Here is a 25,213-nt window from a genome sequence, read left to right as displayed (position 1 = left end):
GAGAAATGTTCAATTTTGCTGGAACAGAAGGGTAGACCCTTACTGAGATGATCGTTTTCCTTTCCCAGTGTTCATATGCACAAGATCACGGCCCAGTGTTATTATTTTCTGAGAGGAAAGCTAGGGAGCTGGCTCTTCAGCTATCCCACAGGTTCTCTCAAAGCCTTCAGTAAGCAGCCGGATAGGGCCCCCCCTGATCTCTCTTTTGGCAAGCACTTGGAGGAGGTGGGAAGTCTGACATTACACAGAAGTTGATGTTTTCTTCTTTGATGGCTTCTTCAGAAACTAGCAATTTCATGATGCAGCCAGCAGTGAGAGTTGTAACTCTTGGGACTCTACACAAGAGGCTCTTCTGAACTCACCATTAAATCCTGTGTGTTTTTCTTTCACGAAGGTGAACGCCTTTACAGCACTATTTGTCAACCACCACTGTGTAAATGGCATTATGCCAATAATTCATATAAAAACAGATACCTCTTCCCCTGATTTCGCTTACAATTCTGTGATTTTAGTTTCTAAATGCAAAATAAGTGAACAATGCTTTCCTCCATGCTTTAAACCAACACAAAGGCACTCTCACAAGAAATACTGTGCAGTTACAATCACACCAATATGACTGGAAGACAAATGGGTCATTGTAACATGTGTACAAAGCTAACAAGCTGAAACACTAAACTGCGTGTCCAGTAACTGAACTTTCACATCTCAGAATTGAATAACAAGGTCCTAGAGGCAAAACTTACTTTGGAAAAAAAAAAACACATAAACTTTTGTATAGCCAAAGGTGCCCAGAGAGATGACATTTTAATTGTTTATTTTCAGGCAACTGTTCAATCAGTGTGTAAACGTTTAAGCTGGCATTCAGATTGCACTGACCCTGGTCTAGCAACAGCAAGAAAAAGAAAACATAAGAGCAAAGGTTAATGAATGGCACAGGCCAATTTCATTCCTTGCTACACAGTTGGTATATAGGGATCCCTCAAGGCATGAAGCAAGCTACAAGACATTAGGATGCAGTTTCATTCAGCAGCAAGAGTACAGGAATGCTTTTGCAGTTGTGAGATAAATACACTTTAATTAATTCGTATTTTAAACCTGATCTGAGCACCTGATCTTATTGGGGCTTCCAGACATCGTACAGGGTATCAGTCAGAGCTTGAACTCTCAGAGTTCTGGCTACCAGGCCACCAAGCAATTGGTTGTATCGGTTCCATCATCACCTTCAGATATTGGAGCCCTCCTCTGCAGCCCACCTACGCCCTAATGTAGCCCAGACTATCACATGCTGATGTGAATTACTCACATATGCAATCTTATTTGTGTTTATCCAAACTTCAGTGAAGTTATGGGGCTAGTTTCTACTGTGACTTTATGATTTGTTATGCAATGAGTACAGGTAAAATGTTGCATTTTTTCCTATAGATCAAGAATTCAATGCATTGCTAGCTCTCAGAAACAGTCACCTTGAGTCAACTTATTTCTACGTACCACAATGAGCCAGTGGTAAGACAAACCTTGAGAGCCTGAGGAAATGACTCACCCAAATTTCTCACTTAGTACTTATTCAGACCCAGGTGACACCTGATTCATCAGCAAATACACACTATTACTCACGTGGAAATCGGGGATGCTTGCCTGCATATATGATTGCTTCCATTTAAGCACACCAAAAACACCCTAAGATCAAAATGCATTTTTCAAAAAAGTGTCTTCAGATGTCCAATATGGTAAGATACATGCTCCTTAATATAAATGTTTCATAAGGCTGTTTTCATACCTTATGAAAAGTATGAACAGATAAGCATTACCAAATAAGCAATACTCCATCTGTACTATGCATAACCCTATCCTTTATAAGCATATTTGTTTTAATTTTGGTTTGGGTTTATTTTTTAAATGCCTTTTTTTTTTTTTTTTTAAATAGACAGCTCAAAGGGGCAGTGTTTATTTACTTTTTAATTTATTTCAAGTTGTAATTTCATTTTCCAAATTTAAAGTGAAACAAGACACCAAACCTGGGAAAGACTAGGCAACAGCAATTTCCAATTGACTGTAAAAATAAAAATCCACCTTCTGTACTACCAGTGAAGTAGTCCCAGAAGTGATGACAATAAAAGGCTCTTGTTCACGTATACAGGAGAAATGGTAATACCAGTAATGTGGCCACACCTATGAGCAGCCACTTTTTCACTTAGTGAACCAAAAAGCAAATAGAAACTGGTGTTTAAAAAGATGATTCAGTTTACCAGAGGCTGATTCATTAATGAGGTTCCAATAAAAACTCTTTGTACCTTCAGGAGAACAAAAGTATCATGGTGGGGGGAGATGGGAACAAAGACATACCTATGCCATGCTGAAATTCAAGAGCTATATGTTAAAAATGAGAGTTTCCTACTTTGCTTGTTGTGCTTTACCTAAGTATTACTTCTTCAGCATCTCTACTCATCCTTCAGGCAGGAGAACTTGTTCTTCTCCCCCTCAACTTCCACTTTTTTTTTTGTTTGCTTTTAATTTAGTGCCTAATTTTCAGATCTTTTATGAAGTTGTAACCAGTGCCCATCATTCTAGCAGGAAGATTTCAAGCAAACAAGGATCATCACCCAACTAGAATGTGTGCTTTATGCCTCTGTAGTGAGGTGGGGTTTGGTCCGTTCTCCCACGTGCTTAGTGACAGGATGAGGGGGAATGCGCTTAAGTTTCTCCAGGGGAGTTTTAGGTTGGATCTTAGGAAGAACTTCTTTACCAAAAGGGTTGTTAGACATTGGAACATGCTGCCCAGGGAAGTGGTGGAGTCACCATCCCTGGAAGTCTTTAAAAGACGTTTAGATGTAGAGCTTAGGGATATGGTTTAGTGGGGACTGTTAGTGTTAGGTCAGAGGTTGGACTCGATAATCTTGAGGTCTCTTCAAACCTAGAAATTCTGTGATTCTGTGATTCGTCTTGAAAGAAAGAGGACTATACATGAGTGAGCAACTCATCTCCACCATTTTGTTTTGTTTTACCATGTATCCCAAAGTATGGTACTTTATTGGGGTATAAGAGACTGTTAAAGATAGGGTACATTCTGTTCTCAATAGAAACACCTGCATGAGAAGTGAAAAGGCAGCAACACATGGGTAAAGTGAGAGCCATACTTAATAAATTGAATTTCAGATGCTTAGCTATTTTTATCTTTTTGTTAAAAGTAGATGACCAAACAGCTTTAAGGGTAGCTGTTTCCATGGGTGAAGAAGGTGGGTGGGAACAGACTGCTTGGATATGCCACACGTACCCAGTGTCTGACCAACCTGAGAGTCGCCTGTGGTGAAATGACTGCTTTTGTGAAGGAGGGGAAAACCACCAGTGGTGTGTGCCCTGCTTTTAGCACAGGCTTTGACACCAACTCCCACAGTCTGCTGCTCTCCTCAGCCAACAGGGGAAGATAAGGTTTGGGTAGGTGGAATACAAAAAGCAGACAATTGGTTGCACCACCAGACTCAGATGTCTGCAATCAAGGGCACCAAGTCCAACTGGCAGTCAGATAGCAGCTGCATCCCTCAGGGATCAGCACTGTAGCCAGTATCACACAGTGACTTTAGTAAAGACTGTTGAGCTGCTCACTACATGGAAAGGCAGAGCTGCTGTCCAGAAGAACCTCGACAGGCTACAGAAACGGACTGGCAAGAACCTCATGAAGTTTAGTAAAGGCATATGCAAAGCCCTGCATTTGAAGTGGGACAACCCCATTCACCAGTAGAGGCCAACTGGCCAGAAAATAGCTGTGCAGAAAAGGTTTTGTTTATTTTTTGCATCCACTTCTGTTAAATGAGTGTAAATGATTGTATTACAAATGTTTGGAAGTGAAGATAGCTCCTGAAGCATGAAGCAAAGAAAGGGACTATTAACATGAAGATTTAACCCCAGTTCTCCTAAACGTGATCATTTGAGAGAAAAGCTCCCTGTAAATCCCTATGTAGTGAAAAGAAAGGGGGTTAGAAGAACAAATGTGTACTTAAGAGTTATGCTGAGATTTTTTTTCCTTTGTTCTGCTTTGCTCCTTCTATAGACTTTAAAGACATTTTGCTTGGAGCCAATATCGTCGCTAGAAACAACAGCCTCCCAAGGGAAAAGCTGTGGCTAATACATCAGTTTAAAACCACTTGAACAGTCACAACTGGTCACAAGAGTTGCAGAAAAACATCAGCCTGATTGAGCAACGAAAAACTCAGGACTAATTTCTCTCCAGAGGAAAAAGCTTCTAGCCTCAGAAAAAAAGATGGGTGGACTGTACAAGAGACTACAAAAAAGCTGAGATACTATGCTGTCTCAAAGACTGGCAAAAATGCAGGCAGTACTTAAGAATTATACCCTGTCAAAAAATGTCAAGAGAATTACAATGCTGGGAACAAAAATCAATGTACCCAGCTTTTAAAGCAATGATGATGTGAGGGTACTTGTTTGTTTGTGGGCTTTTCATTTATTTGTTTTGGTAAATAATCCATAGCAAGAAAAAAAAAAAAATCAATTGCCATGACTGAACAGATAAAGTATATTTTGCAAGGTTTAAAAGTTATTGTACTATTCACATGAGAGCAACAAATGTTGGCCCAGGTAAATAACCTGTCTATCACACCCCAACTGTGATGCAATACTCGGCGATTAACAAATAACATCCTTGGATTCAGCTAAAACAAATTACAAAAATCTATGAAAGCTAATGGCTATGACTTACATATACTTATGCTGCTTTCATAAAAGGATTGTGGTAGTAGCTACTTGTCTATACTTTTGCACACCTCCTGTGTACATTGACCTAACAGTATAATTAGAACCTCCCTGAAATGAAATTCTACAGTCTACAATCAGCAAATCGTACAGCCTAGTAAGCTCATATTACTTTCCCACTGCAAAATTCACATGCACATACACAAGGACAAAAAGTGGCTTTATAATGGAGAAATAAGTTAAAAACTGTAAGAATTAATGACAATGCAACAGCTCATTTTCATCAATATTTGAAGATCTTCGGCTCAAGCCACTGCTGTAAGATTGGTTTGGTTTAAAGGAAAGATTGCTCACTTCAGTAGAATCTTCTTCAGTAGATATGCTCCGTCTCAGCCTAGACAGATGACCTTTTCGAGGTAACCTTCCTTAGAAAAAACAAATCCTCTGATAATGTCTGTGCAAAATTAGAGGTAAACACGGTTACTAGAGGCGACGCAGCTCAGGGCAAACTTCTCCTTGTATTACCAGCACCCTGCCTACGGCTGAGTCACATTGAGCTTTTAGTTTGTTTTCTGCTCACCCCTCCTACCCTTGGAGAAAGATGTAAATGCAAAACATAGATATAGGTATAATCTATATCTACAGGTAAAGATATAAATATGCATATAATATATATATGCATATATCATAATATATATAATATATATAATATTGGGGTCCATATTAATCATGTGTCAAGCAGAGGAAGAGGTAGAAGGGGGAAAAATTGGGTTTCACCTCTTGTTCATAAGACCCAGCTGCAGAGAGACTCCAGCTCTTCAGACAAAACTGCTGTTGTTTTTTTTTTTTTTTCCCAAAGATTTTGCTTGCACATAGCCCACGGCAAATCACATTACATTAATGTGCAAAATCTATGTTAATGCACTACTTGGCTGGCAGTTTTAAGTGCACAGACGTCATGAAGTTAAAAGACTGCATTTCCCTCAGCAACTGTTACTTAGTAACCCTCAGCACATAAATAGAATTTTACATGGCTGCATATGTGTTGTGAAGGCTGGAATTTATGCCTCAATTCTACCGGTGAGCCAGAACCCAGGGAGCCATGCAGGGCACTGTACATCAAACGCACACCAGCTACATTCAACTGCTTCTCGAGGCAGGGAATTTAACCGTGCATGACCAGAGAGGTATTTCCATTCCCATTCTCTTTCTGGTGTTGCATCCTAAAAAAGGGGCAGAGACAACTTCTTTGAAGTTAGACCTCAGACAGATTTTTCTGGTATTGCTCATCTGCTGTTCAGTGCAAGCTTCAGACACAAGCAAAACAGTGAACACACAAAGCTCTTCACCTTCATCCCTAGAGGTAGTATAATCTACTGGCTATGTAATCACCAGGTATAATTGGTGAGGGCAAACCCACAGTCAAAACACTGAAGGAAAAAAAAAAAAAGAAAAGTAAATATAGGGATGAATAAAAGAAGTGGAGCATGATCAATTAAAAAAAAAAAAAAAAAAAAAAGACAAGAATACATCATCTCTAAGTATAAAAGTCTAAATAGGTGTATTGTATTAACTTGTATATTTGATCCTTCCACATATATATATATACGCTACTTGTGAACTCAATAACTCAATGACAGCGTACTTAAACTGTCTGAGTAAATATAAATGTGGGACTGAGTAACTATCAATGTGGGACTTCAGAATCTTTTGGGACCAAAAGACAGCCTTTCCAGCGACGAACAGAACAGGCAGCCCTTTGAAAATGCCTGGGAATCTTTTTTATTCAATTCCCTACTGGTGCAAAATGATCTATCAACAGTACTCCACTTCATCTAATGCTTTCCTCTGACACCCAACGGTTTTATCTCCCACAATGATTTAGTCTAACAAAAGTGAAATGTCTTGACATAAAAACAACTGATGGAGTTACACATAGCATTTCACAAACAAGTATATAAAGAGGTTACACAAATTATATCTGTAGTTATTACATTAAGTATAAGCATATGGATAAGCAAACATATTTCATTTGAATCTTTTAGCAAGTTTACAACCCATTACAAAACGTCCAGCATATCTTCCCATTTTGTACTATGAATAAAAGTCTTTTTTTTTTTTTTTTTTTTTCCAGATTCCCCCAAAAGGATTCTAGAAAGCTGAGCCAATCCAAACAGCACCCTCCCCCCCTCCCAAGCTCCCCCTTCAACTCTTCTGCCTTAACAGGTAACTCAACAGGTACAAGTTCTCATTGCAAAATCCCAGAAAATCAATGCTTCAAAATATGGGCTGCTACTTAGATTTTTTTTTTTTTTTTTTTTTTTTTTTTTTAATCTGCTGCAACCATACCTTGACGCTAAGTCTTGTAACAAGCAAGATGTCTTAGCTCAGATCACGAAGTCTTGAGTCCTGTTAGGCGTCAATCATTTTTGCTTTCAAGACAAACAAACCCAAAAAACAGAAAACACCACCACTAAAAAACAACCAACCAAGTAAACAAAAATAGGTTTGAAATTAACCCCATTGAAGACTGTCCAAGAGAACTCCAGCTGCCCAAAGCCGTCCCTGGAGTCCTCATTTTCTTAAAGCCCCAAGACCCACCTTGGCAGCACACCAGCCTAATTGAGCTCTGTGCAGGAGACTTGGCCAAGACTTAGTTGGGAACGGGGACAATTAGCTGGCCATCTGGCTCTCTGCATGGAGGAAAGCAGCTCTGCACCTGCTCCACCAGCCCACTGCTTGTAGCGTAATTGGTTAAAGCAAGATGATCAGAGCAAAACCAGAACAACTTGCCTCCTGCTGAGACCCGTGGCCCATGAGGTGTGATTGAGGCCAAGCCCTGCTCCTGGTGGAGCCATCTCCCTCATGGGTTCCACATTCAGAGGGTCTCTGATCCCTTATACACAGCAGCAGAAACTATTAAGAATTACATTTTCTTGAAATATTGAATGTAAGAGGAAAACAAAAATCATAGAATCATAGAATCATAGAATATCCTGAGTTGGAAGGGACCCTTAAGGATCATCAAGTCCAACTCTTGACACCGCACAGGTCTACCCAAAAGTTCAGACCATGTGACTAAGTGCACAGTCCAATCTCTTCTTAAATTCAGACAGGCTCGGTGCAGTGACCACTTCCCTGGGGAGCCTGTTCCAGTGTGCAACCACTCTCTCTGTGAAGAACCCCCTCCTGACGTCAAGCCTAAATTTCCCCTGCCTCAGCTTAACCCCGTTCCCGCGGGTCCTGTCACTGGTGTTAATGGAGAAAAGGTCTCCTGCCTCTCGACACCCCCTTACGAGGAATTTGTAGACTGAATCAACACTGAAAGTAATTTATCAACAATCAACACTGAAAGTAATTTATCAGGTAAATGAACCTGCAAGAAACTGAAAGCTAGATGTTGCAAGCCCACATTCTCCGCACCTACAAATCACCATAACTTAATTTGTCACATCTGAACATAATGGATTACTGTGGTTCAGATCAATCTCAACTAAAATATATTAACATAAGTTTTCTCTGAACACAGATTTGCTTCTGAAAGAAACTGTAGGTTTGCACTGTATCACAGGAGAAAGCCTCTTCCTACCAGCAAATATCCCACAGCATATTGCAAATTATTTCTTTCAGCAGAAAAACAAAACAAAACAAAAAGAAAAACAACTAAGTTTTAGTCTTCATTACGTACAGCTTTTGACCTAGAATCACATCTCATGTGATCGAGCTCCAGAAATAACATCAATCCTCCTAAACATATTGAGTTTTCTGTGTAGCAGGGGACCCGAGATAGAACAACTGTTACTTTACGCAGCGGGTCTCACCTATTGTGAGCTCTGAAGCCTTCCACAGAACACCAGGAGATTTTTATATATTCTATTACTATATACTTAACATGTTAAATATATTATTAAATATTTAACAAACAGATGGCATTGGCAAGTATTGAACTGTCTTTAATATATATTTTATGACGTATAAGCATTCCTCATTTGTTACAGTCACTAACGTGAGATGCTGATTCAGAGTCCCACATTTACCAACCTGCATCTGCCAAGTCTCATAAAAACAAATGGGATTTCAGACACTGGATTAAAAAAAAAAAAAAAAAAAAAAAAAAAAAAAAAAAAAAAAAGCAATTATTCAAGGCTTTCTCACTGTGCACCATAAGGCAAATTTCTACAGTAGAAAGCTCTGGCTCAACATTAAGAAGAGATTTAGCCTGTAGTTCATGGGGAAGATCAGAATGGACAGCAAGCTGCCCTGGGGAGGAAGGCTGCTGGCCTCACTTCTTAAAACTCACATAGTGAACACATGTGCAGCCAGTCAGGGGTATATATATTGAATACACATTTGAATATACACTCACATTTTTATAGGTAGTTCAATATATGCTTGATCTTTTTTTATATATGTGTATATGTGTGTGTACATTTATATACATGTGTATACACATGCACATAAGTAATTAAAGAGGGATTTAAAGTTTTTGCAAGTTTCCCCCTCACAATTGAATCCATGCTTCCCCAAAAAGAATTCAATAGCTATTCTCTGTTTTCTGTAGAAGACAAATTTTTAACAGGTACAAATGTAACATTTATATATATATATACACACACACACACACACACACACACACATACATGTTACATTTATATATATGTATAATATGTATATATAAAATGATAGTTGGGTATAAAAAAAACAACAGAAGAACTTTGATTTTCAACTCTTTCAAACAATGGCAATGGCACTACTGGATTGCTTGAGAAGCAAGGTACGGTGATAGGAATAGTTGCTGAACGTCTTCTGTCAACACAAAGAGAGAGATCTGGCTAGAAGAGAACTATTTTTCAAGTAGATGTGTGTTATAGCAGTGCAAATTTTATCTCTTCTACAGTGTTCCCCCCTCCATGATAAGACTGCCTGGCAGCTGGCTGTCTCGTCACTGTTTCCAAGCATGAAACTGTGCTGTTAATCATTAAATGCTGTTTCTGAAGCCTCCAAACATCAAAATATGGCACTGAGTTTAGACTGCATTAGAGACAGAAATACTAGCAGAATATAGCGTGACAAAAAAACCTGCGTGCAAGGAGTAGGGGGACCGAGAAGGTATAGGGAGGAAAGAAGGGGGGACTGTGAAAGACTAGGAAAATGTGCTAGACATTTAGTAAGTCAGTTATGACCACAAAACCATAAATCACTCAGATTTCAACGTAACAGTCTCAACCAGTGCCTTTTAACCAAGACGTTTCCAGCATATTGGGATTTCCATGAGTCATGTGAAAACCTCAGCGCTACCAGACAGTGAATCTAGTCCTGAAGCTCTTACACAGAATAGGAATAACTGAGGGCCCCCAAACAGTGACTTTTTTGTTGTTTTGATCAGTAGTGACTTGTTTAAGGATAGATCTCATTGATGATAGCCTTGCTACAATTTCTGGTATCATCAATTTCTGGCTACAATTTCTGGCATCTGCATCTTTTGAGCTGTATGGAGGTCATGAGCAAGCTGAGTTCCTCCATACCTCCCTAAATTCAGCACTGTTACAACTGCCATATTTCAGTTAAAGCTAAGTCCAGGTACACCAACCTGAACGTCATCCTGTGGCATTGTACGGGGAAAAAAATAATAAAAAAATACCACCCACAGTTTCCATCATTGTCTCTTCCTGATTATAAGAGATGTGCAGAAGTCCCCCTAATTATCCAATGTAAACGGTATTTAACTTGTGGCTCTCAGCTCTATGCAAATTCTTATATTGTAATGGCCACATCCACGGGATGCTGCACTGAAAGATCAGACTGTTTTTCAAATGAGCCTTATCTCAGCAATCAAGAACAAAGTCATATTACTCTGCTTAAAAGTTTTTCAATTTCCTTTTGCAAAAGACTTTTTTCCTCCAGCAAATTTTTTCCTCTAGCAAATGTTCTGCAAGTATTTCTGTCATGAAAGCTGAGGGCATGAGAAAGATAAGTAAAAAGGAAAAATATCCCATGACATCTTAGCTCAAGGTGGAAAAATACTTTTTGAACTGCAGCCGCAGACAAATTACGTTTATTTGGTGTACAAAAAACTGCAATTACGTTAGAAAGAGCTGTTTATTATTCATCTTCAGCTTCTGAAGTAAAAAGAGAAGTTATTGTTAAAGTGACACTTTGTAAGGAAGTCCCTCATCTTTTTTCTTCTGATATCCATTTCATTTTTGATGAATTTACAAATTAAAGTAAGATTCCCCTCACCTTAGCTATGTGCAATTCCTCTTTTCTTGTGGCAGGATGCTTAGCATCAGACTATATCAACGCTCAGGTTTTGGCTTTGTACTGTTGCATGGCGTAAAACCATGTCTACCAACAAGTTTCATTGACCCAGTTTCACTGTCAATTACTTTATCAGAAATATAAGTAAGTATGAGATGGAGAAGTCATATAAACCATTGCTCTGGCATGCAATACTCCCAGCTGGTGCCCAGAAGCATCTGAGGCAACAGAACTAGCATTAGGGGAAGAAGATGAGGACACTACTGAACTATTGAACACACTTTTACCAGGGCTTAATACTTTGACAAGTGTCATGAGAAAGATTTGCCAGTCATTGTCCTGAATATTGGAGATTCTGCTGGGGTTTGGCCTCATAGGCCAAGTTCTAATAGGGTGAAAGCACTTCACCCATGCTGATTTTACAGATTTAACTGTCTTCTAAGGTAATATATTACATATTGCACAAGATTATATATATATATATACACACACACACATATATATATATATAATTAACAAATATAACTATTGGAAATTCTAGGTTGTTTTTTTGACCTATCTCATCCAGTTTCAGAGCAGCTGATAAAGCGTATTGCCACATGATAGCATGTTGATCTACAAACCGCCATAATAGTAGAAGCACAAAGAGGTTCTTTGAGAAAGAAGGAAGATATCGCTCCCTTCAGGATCTCTGTATCGCTTATTGCTTCCTCCAGACTAAAAATAACATCTTCACCTTCATTTTTCTGGTGTGAAGTCGCTAGAGCATTGAACAAAGTGTTCTTGGGCTTCAGTATGGGCTGACCCTAAGAGAAGCCTGTTCAGCAAGCAGCCCAGTTCACAGGGAGTTCAAAAAGAACGGGCAGTGAATTATACCCTTTTCCTTCCAATTCCTTGCTAATTTTAGTGGTTCTATCATTAAACTCAACTGACAGGACATTTGTCTAGCTCTGTATCAGAGCTAACAAGCAGCAGATGTGAAAGAAACTATAGGAAACTACCACAGCAACATGGCATCTGATGCACAAGACCTCAAAAATTACAGCACGCACTTCCCTCTTCTGCTAGTCAGTTCTGCAGGCTGAGGGTGGGAGAAGAAAGCCTAAGACCCTTCCTCCTCCCCAGCCAAAACCACAGTGACTGCACCTCTTCCTTTTACACCCATGCAGACTCAACCAGCTCAAGACCTAAACGAAGAAACGTTGGTACTTAGCACTCATGCACAACAGAAAAACATTCTTGTGACATTTCATTTAACATTTACTTATGTATTTACTTGCTTTTTCATTAAAATGAAGGTCTAATGAAAAATGTCCAGTATTACACAATTCAGGCAAAAGCCTTAAATACTCAGGTGCCATGGTCCTGACCATAACTTGCTGCTTACCCTTCTCAGTCTTGCCTCCCACCTGTAACTCTTCTGCCAGTTGCTCTGTTCATAAGCATTGCTACCTTCAGTAGCATTCAGATACACAGGAAAAAGGGGAATTAGGAATCATAAAAGAATGACTTCTACACCACTGATGGTTTTTCTTCCACACATACTTATGATAAGCTTCAGATATTTTAGACTTAAAAAAATATTGTAACATTAATAGACCTTATTCAACCCATTGCCTGAAAAGTTTAATGAACAGCCAAGTATTTAAACACATGACTTAAATTTGGACACATAAATCAGTCCTTCCATAGCAGAGCTACTTGCCTACTTAAACATTGAACAGGCTTCAGTACAATGCTGAACGATGGTCTAAAGGTTAATTTTTGATGAAAGATGTCATAGTTACCACATACTTGGCATTCTCAGGGGCTTCAAACAGCACTGTCCTTTCTGTATCGCTATGATATCATCTCACTGTCTGAAGCACATTAGTGCCTGAAGGCTCCACTCAAAGTCTCAAAGTCCTCCTATTAATACAGAATGACACTGCATCTGTCCCAACAAGCAATCTAGTTAGACAGTAGGAAGGTTAAGAAATGTAACAGGAGAATACAGCCAGCACAAAGGGATTTGCTCAAGGCCAAATCTAGGTCAATGGCAGAATTTGAAGAAAACAGATGCCTATCAAATTGAACTGGTTTTGCTTAGCTTTACAGAACTGCCCTTCGCTCCCTGGAATGGGATTGCCTCTTTTGAAAACTTCCTTCCCTTGTACCAGACACCAGCTTGACCAGACGTAGCAGTTTGAGAGAATTTCTATGTGTAACCTGTAAAACTGGCTGGTGAAAGTGTTCACCACATTTCTCACAGAGAACTTTGATTCGGTCAACATTTTAAAGTTTTTCTCTTTATTTTCCCTCTACCTTCAGAAAGCTATTGAGATGGAGTAATGAGCTTGAGAGGGAATATTTTAATCAATATATCAAATATATTTGATATATTGGATACATCACGAGTCCCTGGATTCTTTTTTTTTTATGGTAGAGGTTTTACGCTCAGAAAAACAAACAAAAATATTAAAGGAAAATAAAAATAGCACTATACAACTTTGCTAGGGGAAAAAGTGAAAGGGCTTCACTCTTTTTACACATGGTAACAAGAATAGTGTATTTAAACATATTAAACTACAATACCATATGTCATTGAAAAAAAAGTATATCCCAGACCTCATAACCTACATATCAAGTATTTCTTAAACTTGACGTATTGATTAATAAAGCTTTATCTTACAAAAATAAGACTTCAATGCAATTAATATAACTAATCAAATTACTCCACGTGTTGTGTTCCCTCCCCCCTCCCCCCTTTCTTGGTACTTTACCATGCATACTAAGAGGAAGCACCTGGTGTAAAAGAAAAGAACAACAAACATGCACATGGTTTAGAGACAAGCAGTCTCAACAGTCTGAGGTAGGGCATCAAAGGAGATCAGTGTGAAACTCTTCTGCTTGCAGATTGCTCAGTGTCTATGAGGTAAACTAAACAAGTACTACACTGAGCCAGCCAGCTTCAGAATTTCACACCTCTCTCATCAGGGAGAGCCAGAAAACTTTCTGTCAATGTTATCAGGAGTAAAGGCTGCACAGGGTGCGAGATCTCTGAACATCAGCCATACAAGGAGAAGAAAAAACAGAATTCTCTTCAGAATCAGTGTAGAAACCATCTGACTTGTTGATTGATGCATGCTTACCGGAGCAATTTTGCTTGAACTGTGTTGAGTTCACTTTAAACACAAAGAACAACTTTGTTTCTTACAATTATCAAATGAACCACTGCAAAACACATTACAGAATCCATGTAAGATGGTAATCAAAGGTAAGATTTTTCATAAATTTACTATACACCAAGACTTGGTCATTACTAACAGATGCCTTTGTAGTTCAAGCAAAACATTAAACTGTAGATTGAGTACTTTATCATCACTACATCTGTTTTGAATTTCTGACTGTGAAAATCAATATACTGTGGCAAATTTACAGTTCTCAAAGTTCCTCAGAGTTGGATATCAGAGGTAGCAATTGATTTTGGTTCTTTGGTGTTTATTGACAGCATACCCGAAGTACAGCAAGGACATGAAATAGGCAAATGACCCAACACGTTTCAGGCCTTCTTATGTTTCTTGAGCAATCTCTTTACATGGCAGGGCAGTGGGTTTTTATCTTTCATACAAGTCACAAGCTTGCTTTCCAGCACCCCACCGTATGATGTGACCTGAGGTACAGGAAAACCAGGCTCTGTGGTCTTGCTGAATTTGGTAGTTCTAGAATAGCTGAGGCAGTGACCGAAAGACTTCTTCCCAACCCCACGGGCCTGAACAATCAACACAGAAGGTAAGAGCCAATTTTGACAGGTATCAAGAAGGTTCAGTGATTTAGGGATGCATATATATGCTGAACAGAATTCTCCAAGGGAGACAGCCAGAACAGACAGCGGCAAGGAACTGTTCTAATGAAACACTTGAACACACCTTCTGACATCAGAAAGAAAAAAAAAAAAAAAAAAAAAAAGCCCATGGCTCTTTGCAGCTGTGCCGAATTAACATAGATCAACTAGAACTCAGAAAAAAGATCAACAAAACTTTGTTCACCCACTCTTTTAATTCTACATTCAGTTCTCAGAGAATGTAACAAAATTTGTGACATGAAGAACAGGACATTATTTTCCTTTCTGTTTTTCCCATATACATTTAAGTAAGTTTAAACCCAAGTATTACCACCAAGAACAAAGTTAAACAAAATCCATAGTTGTACATTTACTGCAGGATTCAGTAGACTCAGTAGCCTAAAACCATCCAAAGTAAAAGAGAAATAGGAGAAATTGCTGTGTTCATTAAATAGTAGAGAAAGGTGAGGGCTTTGTAAGTATTTTTCTCATTACCTAAGTCAAATAGACCACTTTTCAAAACATTCAATTAATTTCAAATTTCTCCTCATTATTCATGAAAGCATCATTATAGCCTGGCATTTTTATAAATCAAGAAGATAACATTTTGAAAGAAGCATCACAGCATGGGAAGCCATCTTGCCTTTCACAAATCTGCAAATTTGAAAGCATCTTGGTCTCGTAACAGGAATTTGATGAAATAATTGGTTTCTGGCTATTTCTAATTTGCCATCAAATATCCAAATTTACTGAAAGTAAAACAAAGCATGATGTCAACTCAAAAAAAAAAAAAAAAAAAAGAGGAAGAAGAACAAATGAAAAATACACACAGTAATTGCTGTACTACAGGGCATTTTCTGTACAACCAAGAATTACAGTTTGTTTACAGTATCTTCACTAACACGTCAATATTCATGATGTAGCTACCTGGAGAACTGGACTATCTGTTCAGGAGCCAGTATGGTGTCTGTGCAGAAAATCTGACTGTTATGTGTTCAAAACAAGCTGCCTAAGATGATCATCTTTTTTGGTACTATATTTTGGGGAATTGAAACATTACAAACAGCCTGAAGTTACAAGTAATGAATTTTAGAATGAGCTGATAGCCTTCTGCATTGCAGTTCTACTGCTAAGAGCAAGGAGAGGTCATTCAGCATTTTCACAGCAGTCTCTGCAAGCCTGCAGCACCACAATACTGGTGGGAAAACTGTTCTAATTTACAGCTATATTGAACAAAGACAAAAGAGCAACTTCAGCTTGAAAACTAAAAACAAGTATGGTATATATGGTACAGAACTTTACTATTGCCTACAAGAACTGAATCAAGATTGACTGGTTACATGGAATACACGGGAGCACCTTAACCGTATCTTTCCTGATTTTAGATCTGTGGCCTTATCATTTCTTGTGACACTACTGCTGTCTTTCTTGAGTAAAGGGAGATCTTGATCAGCATTGGCTGTTTTAAAGTTTGGGGTTTTGCTTTACTTTTGCGCTCTGAAAGGATGAGAGAGGGACAGAAGATATTGCTACAGAAGTAAGTTCCCCCTTCGAAATATTTTACATCAATGAATGTTATTTTCATTGCAGAATTCAACATTCATTGAATGATAAGGAAAAATGAATTTAAAAGAGCTCAGCTGTCTTTTTCCTTCTAGACCTGTTTTACATACTCAGTGCAAGACTCATGGACACCTGACTCTTGCTCATTCCTGAAGGACTTGTGCCCATGGCATAGGCTGCTAGAGCTTGAAGAATCTTCTTATTTCTAAGGCCCCATGTGCCAGACAACTCACTGACCTGCCACTCAGATGTATAAGACACATGATCCCAAAGTGGGAGAGAAGTTATGAAGAGTTCTTCTAACCAGATTTTGTGCCCAAAGAAAAACCTAAGCACAGGACACATGGTGCACAACAGTCTAATAAGCTCTGTGTACCTGCCATGTCACACCTGCAGGATCTCCCACGCTTGGTCAGAAAGCGTCAAAATATTTAACTAAATACATCTGTTAGGTACACATGACTGCTGGATCCACACAAGGCAATTTTCTAGAAATGTAACCAAAAATCTTAAAGTGCCAAACACAGCTTGGGACTCACGCTATTGTTTTCACTAAAACCGAAACCATTTTGTAAAACACTGAATAGAAAACAAAAGCATGTTTCCAGTTCTCTCTTCCTGCTGTTTTCTGTTCCCTCCAACGTCCTCATGTACTTCCCTAAAGAAGAAGTCAAAGAACTAGTAGCTATATGAATTCTAGTCTGCATAAACCTTTTAGGGATAGCTGCTTATCTGTGCCACTGCAATGCAAAATACCTGCATTCCTCCAGCCAGAGCACAGAACTATCTGTTTACATCATCTGTCTGATGCAAAGGGCAATAAGTTTATACACTGTGGGATTGGACTGTAAACTGTTCTTTTTGGGTGGGGATGGGTAGAGGGAAGTTAGCAAAAGCTAGTAAGAAAAAACAACTTTTTATATATGCTTTATTTTAAGATACATGTGAATACACTCTTTCTGTACAATGCAGACACACAAATAAACAAGATATTATCACAAGGCAAACAGAATATCACATAATACGTGAAATACAAAGTGTCAACAGTGGCCTAGAAAATATATACTAACTTTTAGTTAATATTTTGATGATTCTCCTCTTTCTACCAAGGAGATTTTTAAAGTTGTATCTACTGAGACTGACAATTGTTGCCTTTGGAATCCTCTTATTTTACTTGTTTCCATACAGTTCCTTTCTTAACGATAAAGCCAACGACTGCCAAAATGGAAAGCTGTCAATAAGTAAAACATTAGTCAGCTCATTGGCTCTTTAAAAATGTCTGCAATTTCCTGCTCCTAAGGCTTATTTCATTCATTTCAAACATGACTGAGAAGCATTTTGTCAGCTATGCATCTGACACATGAAAACTTCATCCAACACAGCAAAATCCTAGTCTGGCTACATCTCATAGGACCCTCTTAAAGAAATGATTTCATTTTAAAATGACAACTACAAAAATAGCAATGGTGAAAGTGATCTGGTAAACATGTTAAGGTAGTAAATATAAATTATTATATAACACAGATTTCTGAAATGATCTTGCCTCTTCAATTTTCTGCTCTTACCTTGGTTGACTTGTCAGCACTATGTTCTCGTTTCCCCACATGGTTCCCCATGATCTACCACCAGAACTTCAAATTCTGAAAAGACAAAAACAAAACAGAAATTTTGAAACCAATACATTTATATTGAAATACAAATTAATTCTTCCTTGGACAGTACAGCAAAACAGCTCTCATACAATGAACATTTTTACAGTCCACAGTAAATTTTCCTTCTTAAAAAAGGAAGAGGAGGGAAAATAAAGCATTTGATTTGTACATAAGCCGAGACTAGGTCAGTATTTAGGCAGAAGCCCTATCTTTTGATATCATATTTACAATCCCAATTGCACAATATGTAGCAGCTGATTTGTAGCTGCAGATTTTTATAAGGCATCAAGTAAGTTCTTTAGAATTCACATTTGCCATTACATAAACAGCAATTACTGAAAAAAGCCAAGCACCACACCAAACTGCTAACAATTTGCTGTAGAGGTGAGAATGGATATGTTCTTTAAAGCACAGGCTTTCATGGCAAGCACATAGGAATGGAATGCCAACCTTTTCTTTGTATTTTCTGGCTTACTGTGGTGTATCTCAGCTTTAGCAGAGCTTATGTAGGTTAAACCACAACACTGAAATTTCAGCTTTTAGCTTGCATTTGTGGTTACACTACATATTTCGTCTCTTAGAAGCCTGTGTCTGTATAGTATCTTACACAGACATGGTTTGTCTTTGAGTTTTAGTACCTAAAGACGGTGCAAGGTAACATTTAAAGCCCCGAAACTTAAAACTACTTCTAAAAGAAGTTTCAAAGAGACTTTCTCTTCTCAGTATTATGAACTGGACTTTTGCTCATAATGTTGAATTTCTGACGAACAGTAATATTTGCTACTCTGCAACAAATATAATGCTACATACTATAAAACCTTGGCATCAGAAATCTTTGCGCAATGCTCAAACAGTATCAGAAGGCTGTTACTTCATTAACAATATCTTCTGCAAAAGCTTGGCAAAGAAGCACAACAGACCTTTGCTATGACAGAAAACATGTGAAGTAAAATAACAGCCTATTACCTAGTTATACTCGAAAATAAAGACACGGTTATAAGCTCAGATACATGGACTGACCTGCATACCAAGGGATACCTATCTCCAACAGATAGAGACTTTGATTACTTCTGACTTTCCATCACAAATGTGCATTTTATCGAAAGCCACTCTGTCCTGCATTGCTACTGCAATTTCAGACGGACTGACAGATTTCTCCCCAGACACAGATAATACACTTCAAATTAGCAAGGGTCTCCAGTGCTTATTCAATTATCCACCAAATTCCAGCCACTCAACACTCAAAATGACACATGTCACTATGTGATCAAATCATTCCCCACTAAATCCACTTCTGAGGTCTCACAGAGGAAAAATTAAAAACCATCCAAACTCATTAAGTGTACTCAAGATAGAGTTTATTGCCAAATAATAGATTTTTTTTTTTTAAAGATGTATGTGTTGCATAAAAGATTGAAATACAGCTTTTGAAACTGTGAAATCAGCACAACCAGTTTAAATTATTGTGACATTATGAAAATTTGCAATAAAAAATCCCCCCAAAATGCACTTACAACCTCGATTTCAGAGCTGAACTACCTCAGAGCAGCCTTTCTTCTTTTCCTTGTGAAAGGCAGCTCATCTCTCATCGCCTACTTTGCGACCTAAGGAAAATACCAAGTGGAATACAAAACCAGAGGAAACATCTATCCAGGAACGAACCGGCATGATGTTCCAAGTCATTTATAGAAACAGTAATAATGATAATAATATCAAACGCTCTGCAATGCACATACTTTTAAGTAAACAGGCAATGGAGCTGATGTAATACTTGCGAACTAGAACTTTGCTTGCTGTCCTGCCTCACCTTTCTCTCACTTGTTTCTGTGGATTAAATCTCTAGGAATAACTGTCCTGTGCCCGCGAAACACCCAGCACAGTGGGGCCCCACTCCTGCACTGCCATAGTGGAGAAAGATACCAGCTATGGACAAATCATATTGTGCACCATGGTGTGAAACTAAGCCAGATAAACATTTTAAATCCTTTGCTGGTGAGTGGAAAGAAAATCAGCAACAAGTTCCACGCTGCCACAAGCTAGCTGTAGCAAATGATAAGGCCAGTTTTCTTCCCAAGTGTCTGCACAAAGTAAGCACAATGAAAAACCAGCAAACCAGTAAGATACAAATTCCTGTGTAGAAATGAAGATACTTCCCAGACAAAGGCACAAAAATATCTTAAGAGTAACAGAAATGGAGAAATCTGTAAGTGGTCCTTTGGGAAATAAAGGCTTTCAAAAATTTTGATGCCAATTGGAAGTGGAAGCCTATAATGCAAACTTTTCTGTATGTATCTGATGGGAAAGTAGCAACATGAAATTAGAGAGGACAACATGCAGATCTGCGATGATCAGAGCACAGTACCAGCATACGCAAGCCTGGAAGCATTAAAATCACTCCCAGCAGCAAAAAGAAAGACCCGATTTTTCACTTTACATGTGAGCAGAAGTCTGCCGTACTTGATTAAAAACTGAGACCATGGGTCATTTTCACTTCAGGATGAAAGTACAGGCTGTTGTTAAGACTACCTATTTTGTGATTGCTGCTGTTCTGAGAAAGCCACCGTTTGTATGTATGCTGATTTTTATGAGATGAGTTGAGTCACTGACTTCAATGGGATTACTCACTGTACCATCTTTGTAGGAACTTGCAGCCAACTATTCAAAAAATCTGAGATGGAAGAGGATTTTCTTTTTTAGTAATTTTCGTAACATTCAGGTTGCCAGACGAAGCAGCTCTGCATACAGCGAAGCAGCAGCTCCTGGCAGTTATTAACAAATGTCAGTCAACCCAGCTACATCCTTGTTTGCAGATGAGTCCATACGTGCCTCAGCACTGATAAACAGCCACAAGAACAGTCATGAAGCTCCAAAACAATGAGAAAATACAACTGCCGTAGAAATGCAGCAACCTCCATTGAATCAGATGTGAATCAGTTCTAACAATAAGCTTCCAAAATAGGCCTGAGCATGAGATCAAGCTTATGACCACAACAGCACATGTCCTCAACCTTCCTAGTGAAATCCAGCAAGTTTTGTAATTCCTGTGAGACGAATGATTCTGCATATGACCTTAAGTCACAAAATGAGAGGGGACACGGGGAAGACCTGCAACAACCAGACCACAGCACCAGCTGCCCAGGCAGGCACTGCAAGCTCTACAAGCAGAGCTGCCCAACAGCCTCCACACCGCTCCCCCTGCCAGGAGCCAGCTGAAGCAGCTTTGCTGCCAAAACCCTAGCATAACCCAGTCACTGCCTGCTGCCGAAATCATTCCAGCTACCCAGGCTGCTTCAACTGATTCCCCAAAACAGCACAGGGATCTTGCCTGGGGAAATAAAATAAACTGCCTTCTCCCACCAAGTCACCTTACTCAGGGACTCAGTCTAACAAGTGGCCTGCAGGAAGCCTAGGCCAAGCCTTCTTTTCTGCTTTCTTCAGGATAGAAAGGTGTATTCCAGCTAGAAACAGTGGAAACACCACTTCAGGACAGAAACCTCTCTTTGCTATCTAAGTGTAAAATTAAAAGATGAACAAATACAGAAAGAGATGGGAAAACTCGGTCCTGCATATCACATATTCACAAAAAAAATATAAAATATATATATATATATATATAAATGCATGTATGTTTGATTAAAATTGATTAAATTGATTACAGATAGGGTTTTGTAAACATATATCATCAGACAATTTTTTTTTTAACCCAATTCTAGCCTTCCTGTTGAAATTAAATAGATATTTGTACTTTGGACAAGGTTCTGAAAAGGTTATCTCCCCCCACACACACACTGTCTTACATAGAGGTTTAAATCTCACTTCAGAATTTCCCCTGAAAGGCAGAAACATGTTCCTCTAAACTTTTTGAACATACCAAGAAACAGATTGGTATCTTTTTTTTGCAGGTTACGCTAGCTTAACTGCAAAGTACCATTTTCTTACTCACTGAAAGGAACCTGAGAAAAGTCCACTACTTGTAATTGTCAGACTCTAAAGGGTGTACATCTCCTGTAATATCTCGCTGAACATCAGCTTTCTGTAATCTAAATAAAAACAATAAATTTCAGCCCACGAGCTTGTTTACAGTGACAGCTAACGAATCATAACAATTCAGGAAATACAAGAGGCTAGAAGCCAATGCACCTGGTGCACCTGTTTTGAACATTAATAGTTATTTAGCTTTAAAACGTACAAACTATCTAATGGAAGTCACAGGATGCTGCAAATGGATTGTTAAATGTTATCCTTGAAGAGCAATTTAGTTATGTAAAATAAGGGTTCGATCTTACCTCTTCCCACGCACTTCAGTATGACTCAACAGAACTACACCTAATAATACAGGTATGTGAGCGCTTACATATTTACAAGTATCAGCTCATAATTAGTACCTTGTCTAGGAACATGTATTCACCACACACTGATGCTGGTGAATAATGGTGCAGAGCTACAGTGCTAGATATGTTTGCTGAATGCTCACAGTCTTACTCACGTATGGGAAGAGTCAGCATGGAACATAAAAATATTTCAGGAATTTACTTAAAACTTTCTGCTACATTAATTGATATTCTCGTCTGAATAAAACTGGATTTTACTACTACATCCAGATCTTATTAGACAAAAGAAAGCAGCATAGTTACTGTTAAGAAATGTCCAAGTTCTGTCTAATTTTGGTAGCCCTCTGATGCAGACTCTTAATGACAAACTTCCCCAGCAGTGACACACAAATCTTTTCTTTCACCAGTGTCAAGTCCAGGTTATGTAGCTTCCTGGGAAGCAAGCCGACCTATTGCCCAGCTGCTAGCTAGAAATGTTGAGAGTGCTTTCTAGGCTCTCAGGATGATATGCATCTTTAGAAAGAAGCCCTTCACTTCAGCATCTTTTTAAAAATAGACAGACCCTGGGCACACCTAAACTGCTTCCATAGAATTTCCTCATCATGGTCATCTGGGACTCCCATGTACCAAGAAAGAAAACCTCTTGCAGCCTCAGGTGAGCGACCTGTATCTAACTGCGTCAGTAGCCACAGTCAGAATCAGATGCAAGCAACCACACAAAAGTAACTCACCTCATGGGCAAATTGCTTCCTAGGAATCCAGCCCTATTAATTCAAGCATTAAATTTTGTGAAATAAATGTTTTATATCTCTTACAAGTTTCATAATTATTTCACATAAATTTAACTTTTCATTCCCCATGGAAGTGTGTAATCCTTGCTGGATCAAACCTTACTTCACTTTTGAGTTCCACAGTGCTATTTCTCTGAGGAACACGTCCTGAAGGAAAACCAAATGATTCTCTCTATATATGTCCGTAGTCAATGGCAAAAAACAAAATTACAGTGGCAAACAGTAATATTCAGATCAGAAAAGTCACCGGCAGTAAATAGCAATACATGCATTTTAAATTACGCTTGCACAATACCTTGCATATTAGAAATCTGGCCTATGTAGGCATTACAACAATTTTCATGTTTATAGACAGCTGTATGCTCTTTAGTGAGGACACTAGACCTAGAATAGTGTCCCTCTAAGAGACGGTTCAAATTCTAAACACCCGAGAAAACACTCCCTCGTGCTAGTGCAGTGTCTCAGTAGTTTAGGTACACCTCATCCACCAAAGGTATCAGAACTATTTCAGTATCAGTACATTTCATGTAAACAGTATGACACTGGAGAAAGGCTACAAGGCTATGATACTGCAGTAGAATATATTTTGTGAAAGAACACCAAATTATTTCCCAAAGCTGCCACGGAGTAAGCACAGCAGACAGGGTTTTTTTTTTTTGTTGTTGTTTTGTTTTGTTTTTTTGTCCTGGTTCTTTTTCTTGATCTTTTCTGACTGCTTTGCTTACACTTTTCCCTCTCTCTTCAACAAGAAGGATATTGCATTGTTTCTGTTTTTTTTTTTAAACACATGTAAATTTCAGGAATTTCACCTGAGGACAGTCCAAACTTGATTACAGACAGCAGCCTGCAAGAGCAATCATAATGAAATTTCTAAACCATATATATTTATTTCCCATAGCTTATGCTTCTCTTGTTTTTCCCTTCTTTCTTCCTTCAGCCCACTCCACCCTCTTTTTCTGAAACACTGTCAGCCTCATGTTCCCCATTAGGAATGAGAAAATAGATAATTTTAGAACAAATTTTTCAACGGGGCTTTTCTGCCTCCCTTCGTGAACAGAAAAATGCTCACCTGGCATCACTTAGCACACACTGTTATCTGTACTCCCTTGTACAAACACAAATCCTGAATGTTTGTGATCAGACGGCGTTAGCCACATGCTCACTATTTGTCTTCACAACACCATGATGGAAGGAGCGTCCTAGTATCGCATCCCTTGAGCCTGATCCAAAAAGGGATCATTGCCTTATGAATTTAGGACTGATTTGTCTATTTGAATTTCATTCACTATTATCGACATGTTCGTTTAATTTGCTATGTGCTGTCTTTACCAAGGGGCAATACATCTTTACTTTTCACCCTTTCAGATACCCTACTGAAGAAAAACAAACAAAATAACAACAAAACATCTATTTTTTTCCTCTCCATACTGAATGGGGGTCCAAAGAAGGACCCTTAAGGTCTGCATGGCATACAAGACCTAGAAGCACGCACCGATTTTTCCCAGCCCTCTGAAAAAGCTCAGGGGCATACTCATGGGTGTTTGTTCCTCAGCATTTCCCTGCTCCAGGGTCAACGTATTTTGCCACTGCAATAAAATAAATCCCAAGGAAAAAAAAAAAAAAAAAAAAGAGAGAGAGAGAGAAAGATATAGAAAGAATAGCTAAGTACAGAGATGCAACGCAACCTCATTCTGCATATAGTGAAGACATGGTGTAAGCTCTTAAGACCAGCACTTTCCATTATCATTGCTCCTAAAGTGCTCTATATCTCCTTTAGGAGCATGCCTGCAGCGGTGGACTTCACCTCTTGACCTGAATGAGTCAGCAACTGAACGACGTACTTGCCCTAAATGCTAAAATACTCAGAGAGAAACCAGAACACAAGGAAACATAACATAAATTAAGCAGGAAAATGAAAAAAAATGAAGAATGAAATTTGATTTCAAATGGTAGAGAATTTCAGGCCAAAATAAGGATCTTATCAGTACAACAGCAGAAAAAGACAAGGAACAATCAAGAAACCATGCAGGCAAGTATCATTATGACTTACATGCAGACTTTCGGGTTTTGAGATTACAGTACTCTGAAATC

At 38.6% G+C, this 25,213-nt stretch overlaps 1 protein-coding gene across 1 annotated transcript in view; it reads right to left on the bottom strand.

Moving 5' to 3' along the window:
• MBP (myelin basic protein) overlaps positions 1-17,979 on the bottom strand; it is an 89,496-nt gene extending 71,517 nt beyond the window's left edge. The window contains exon 1 of the mRNA XM_032180611.1: positions 17,914-17,979. Coding sequence (XP_032036502.1) covers positions 17,914-17,964 — 51 coding nt within the window. The 5' untranslated portion in view covers positions 17,965-17,979. The remainder of the gene's footprint in view (positions 1-17,913) is intronic.
• Between the last annotated feature and the right edge of the window lie 7,234 nt (positions 17,980-25,213).

This window comes from Aythya fuligula, chromosome 2, assembly GCF_009819795.1.
Source record: "Aythya fuligula isolate bAytFul2 chromosome 2, bAytFul2.pri, whole genome shotgun sequence".
NCBI lineage: Eukaryota > Metazoa > Chordata > Aves > Anseriformes > Anatidae > Aythya > Aythya fuligula.
The sequence above is the reverse complement of the archived record's forward strand: the minus strand, read 5'-3'. Positions and strand labels throughout refer to the sequence as shown.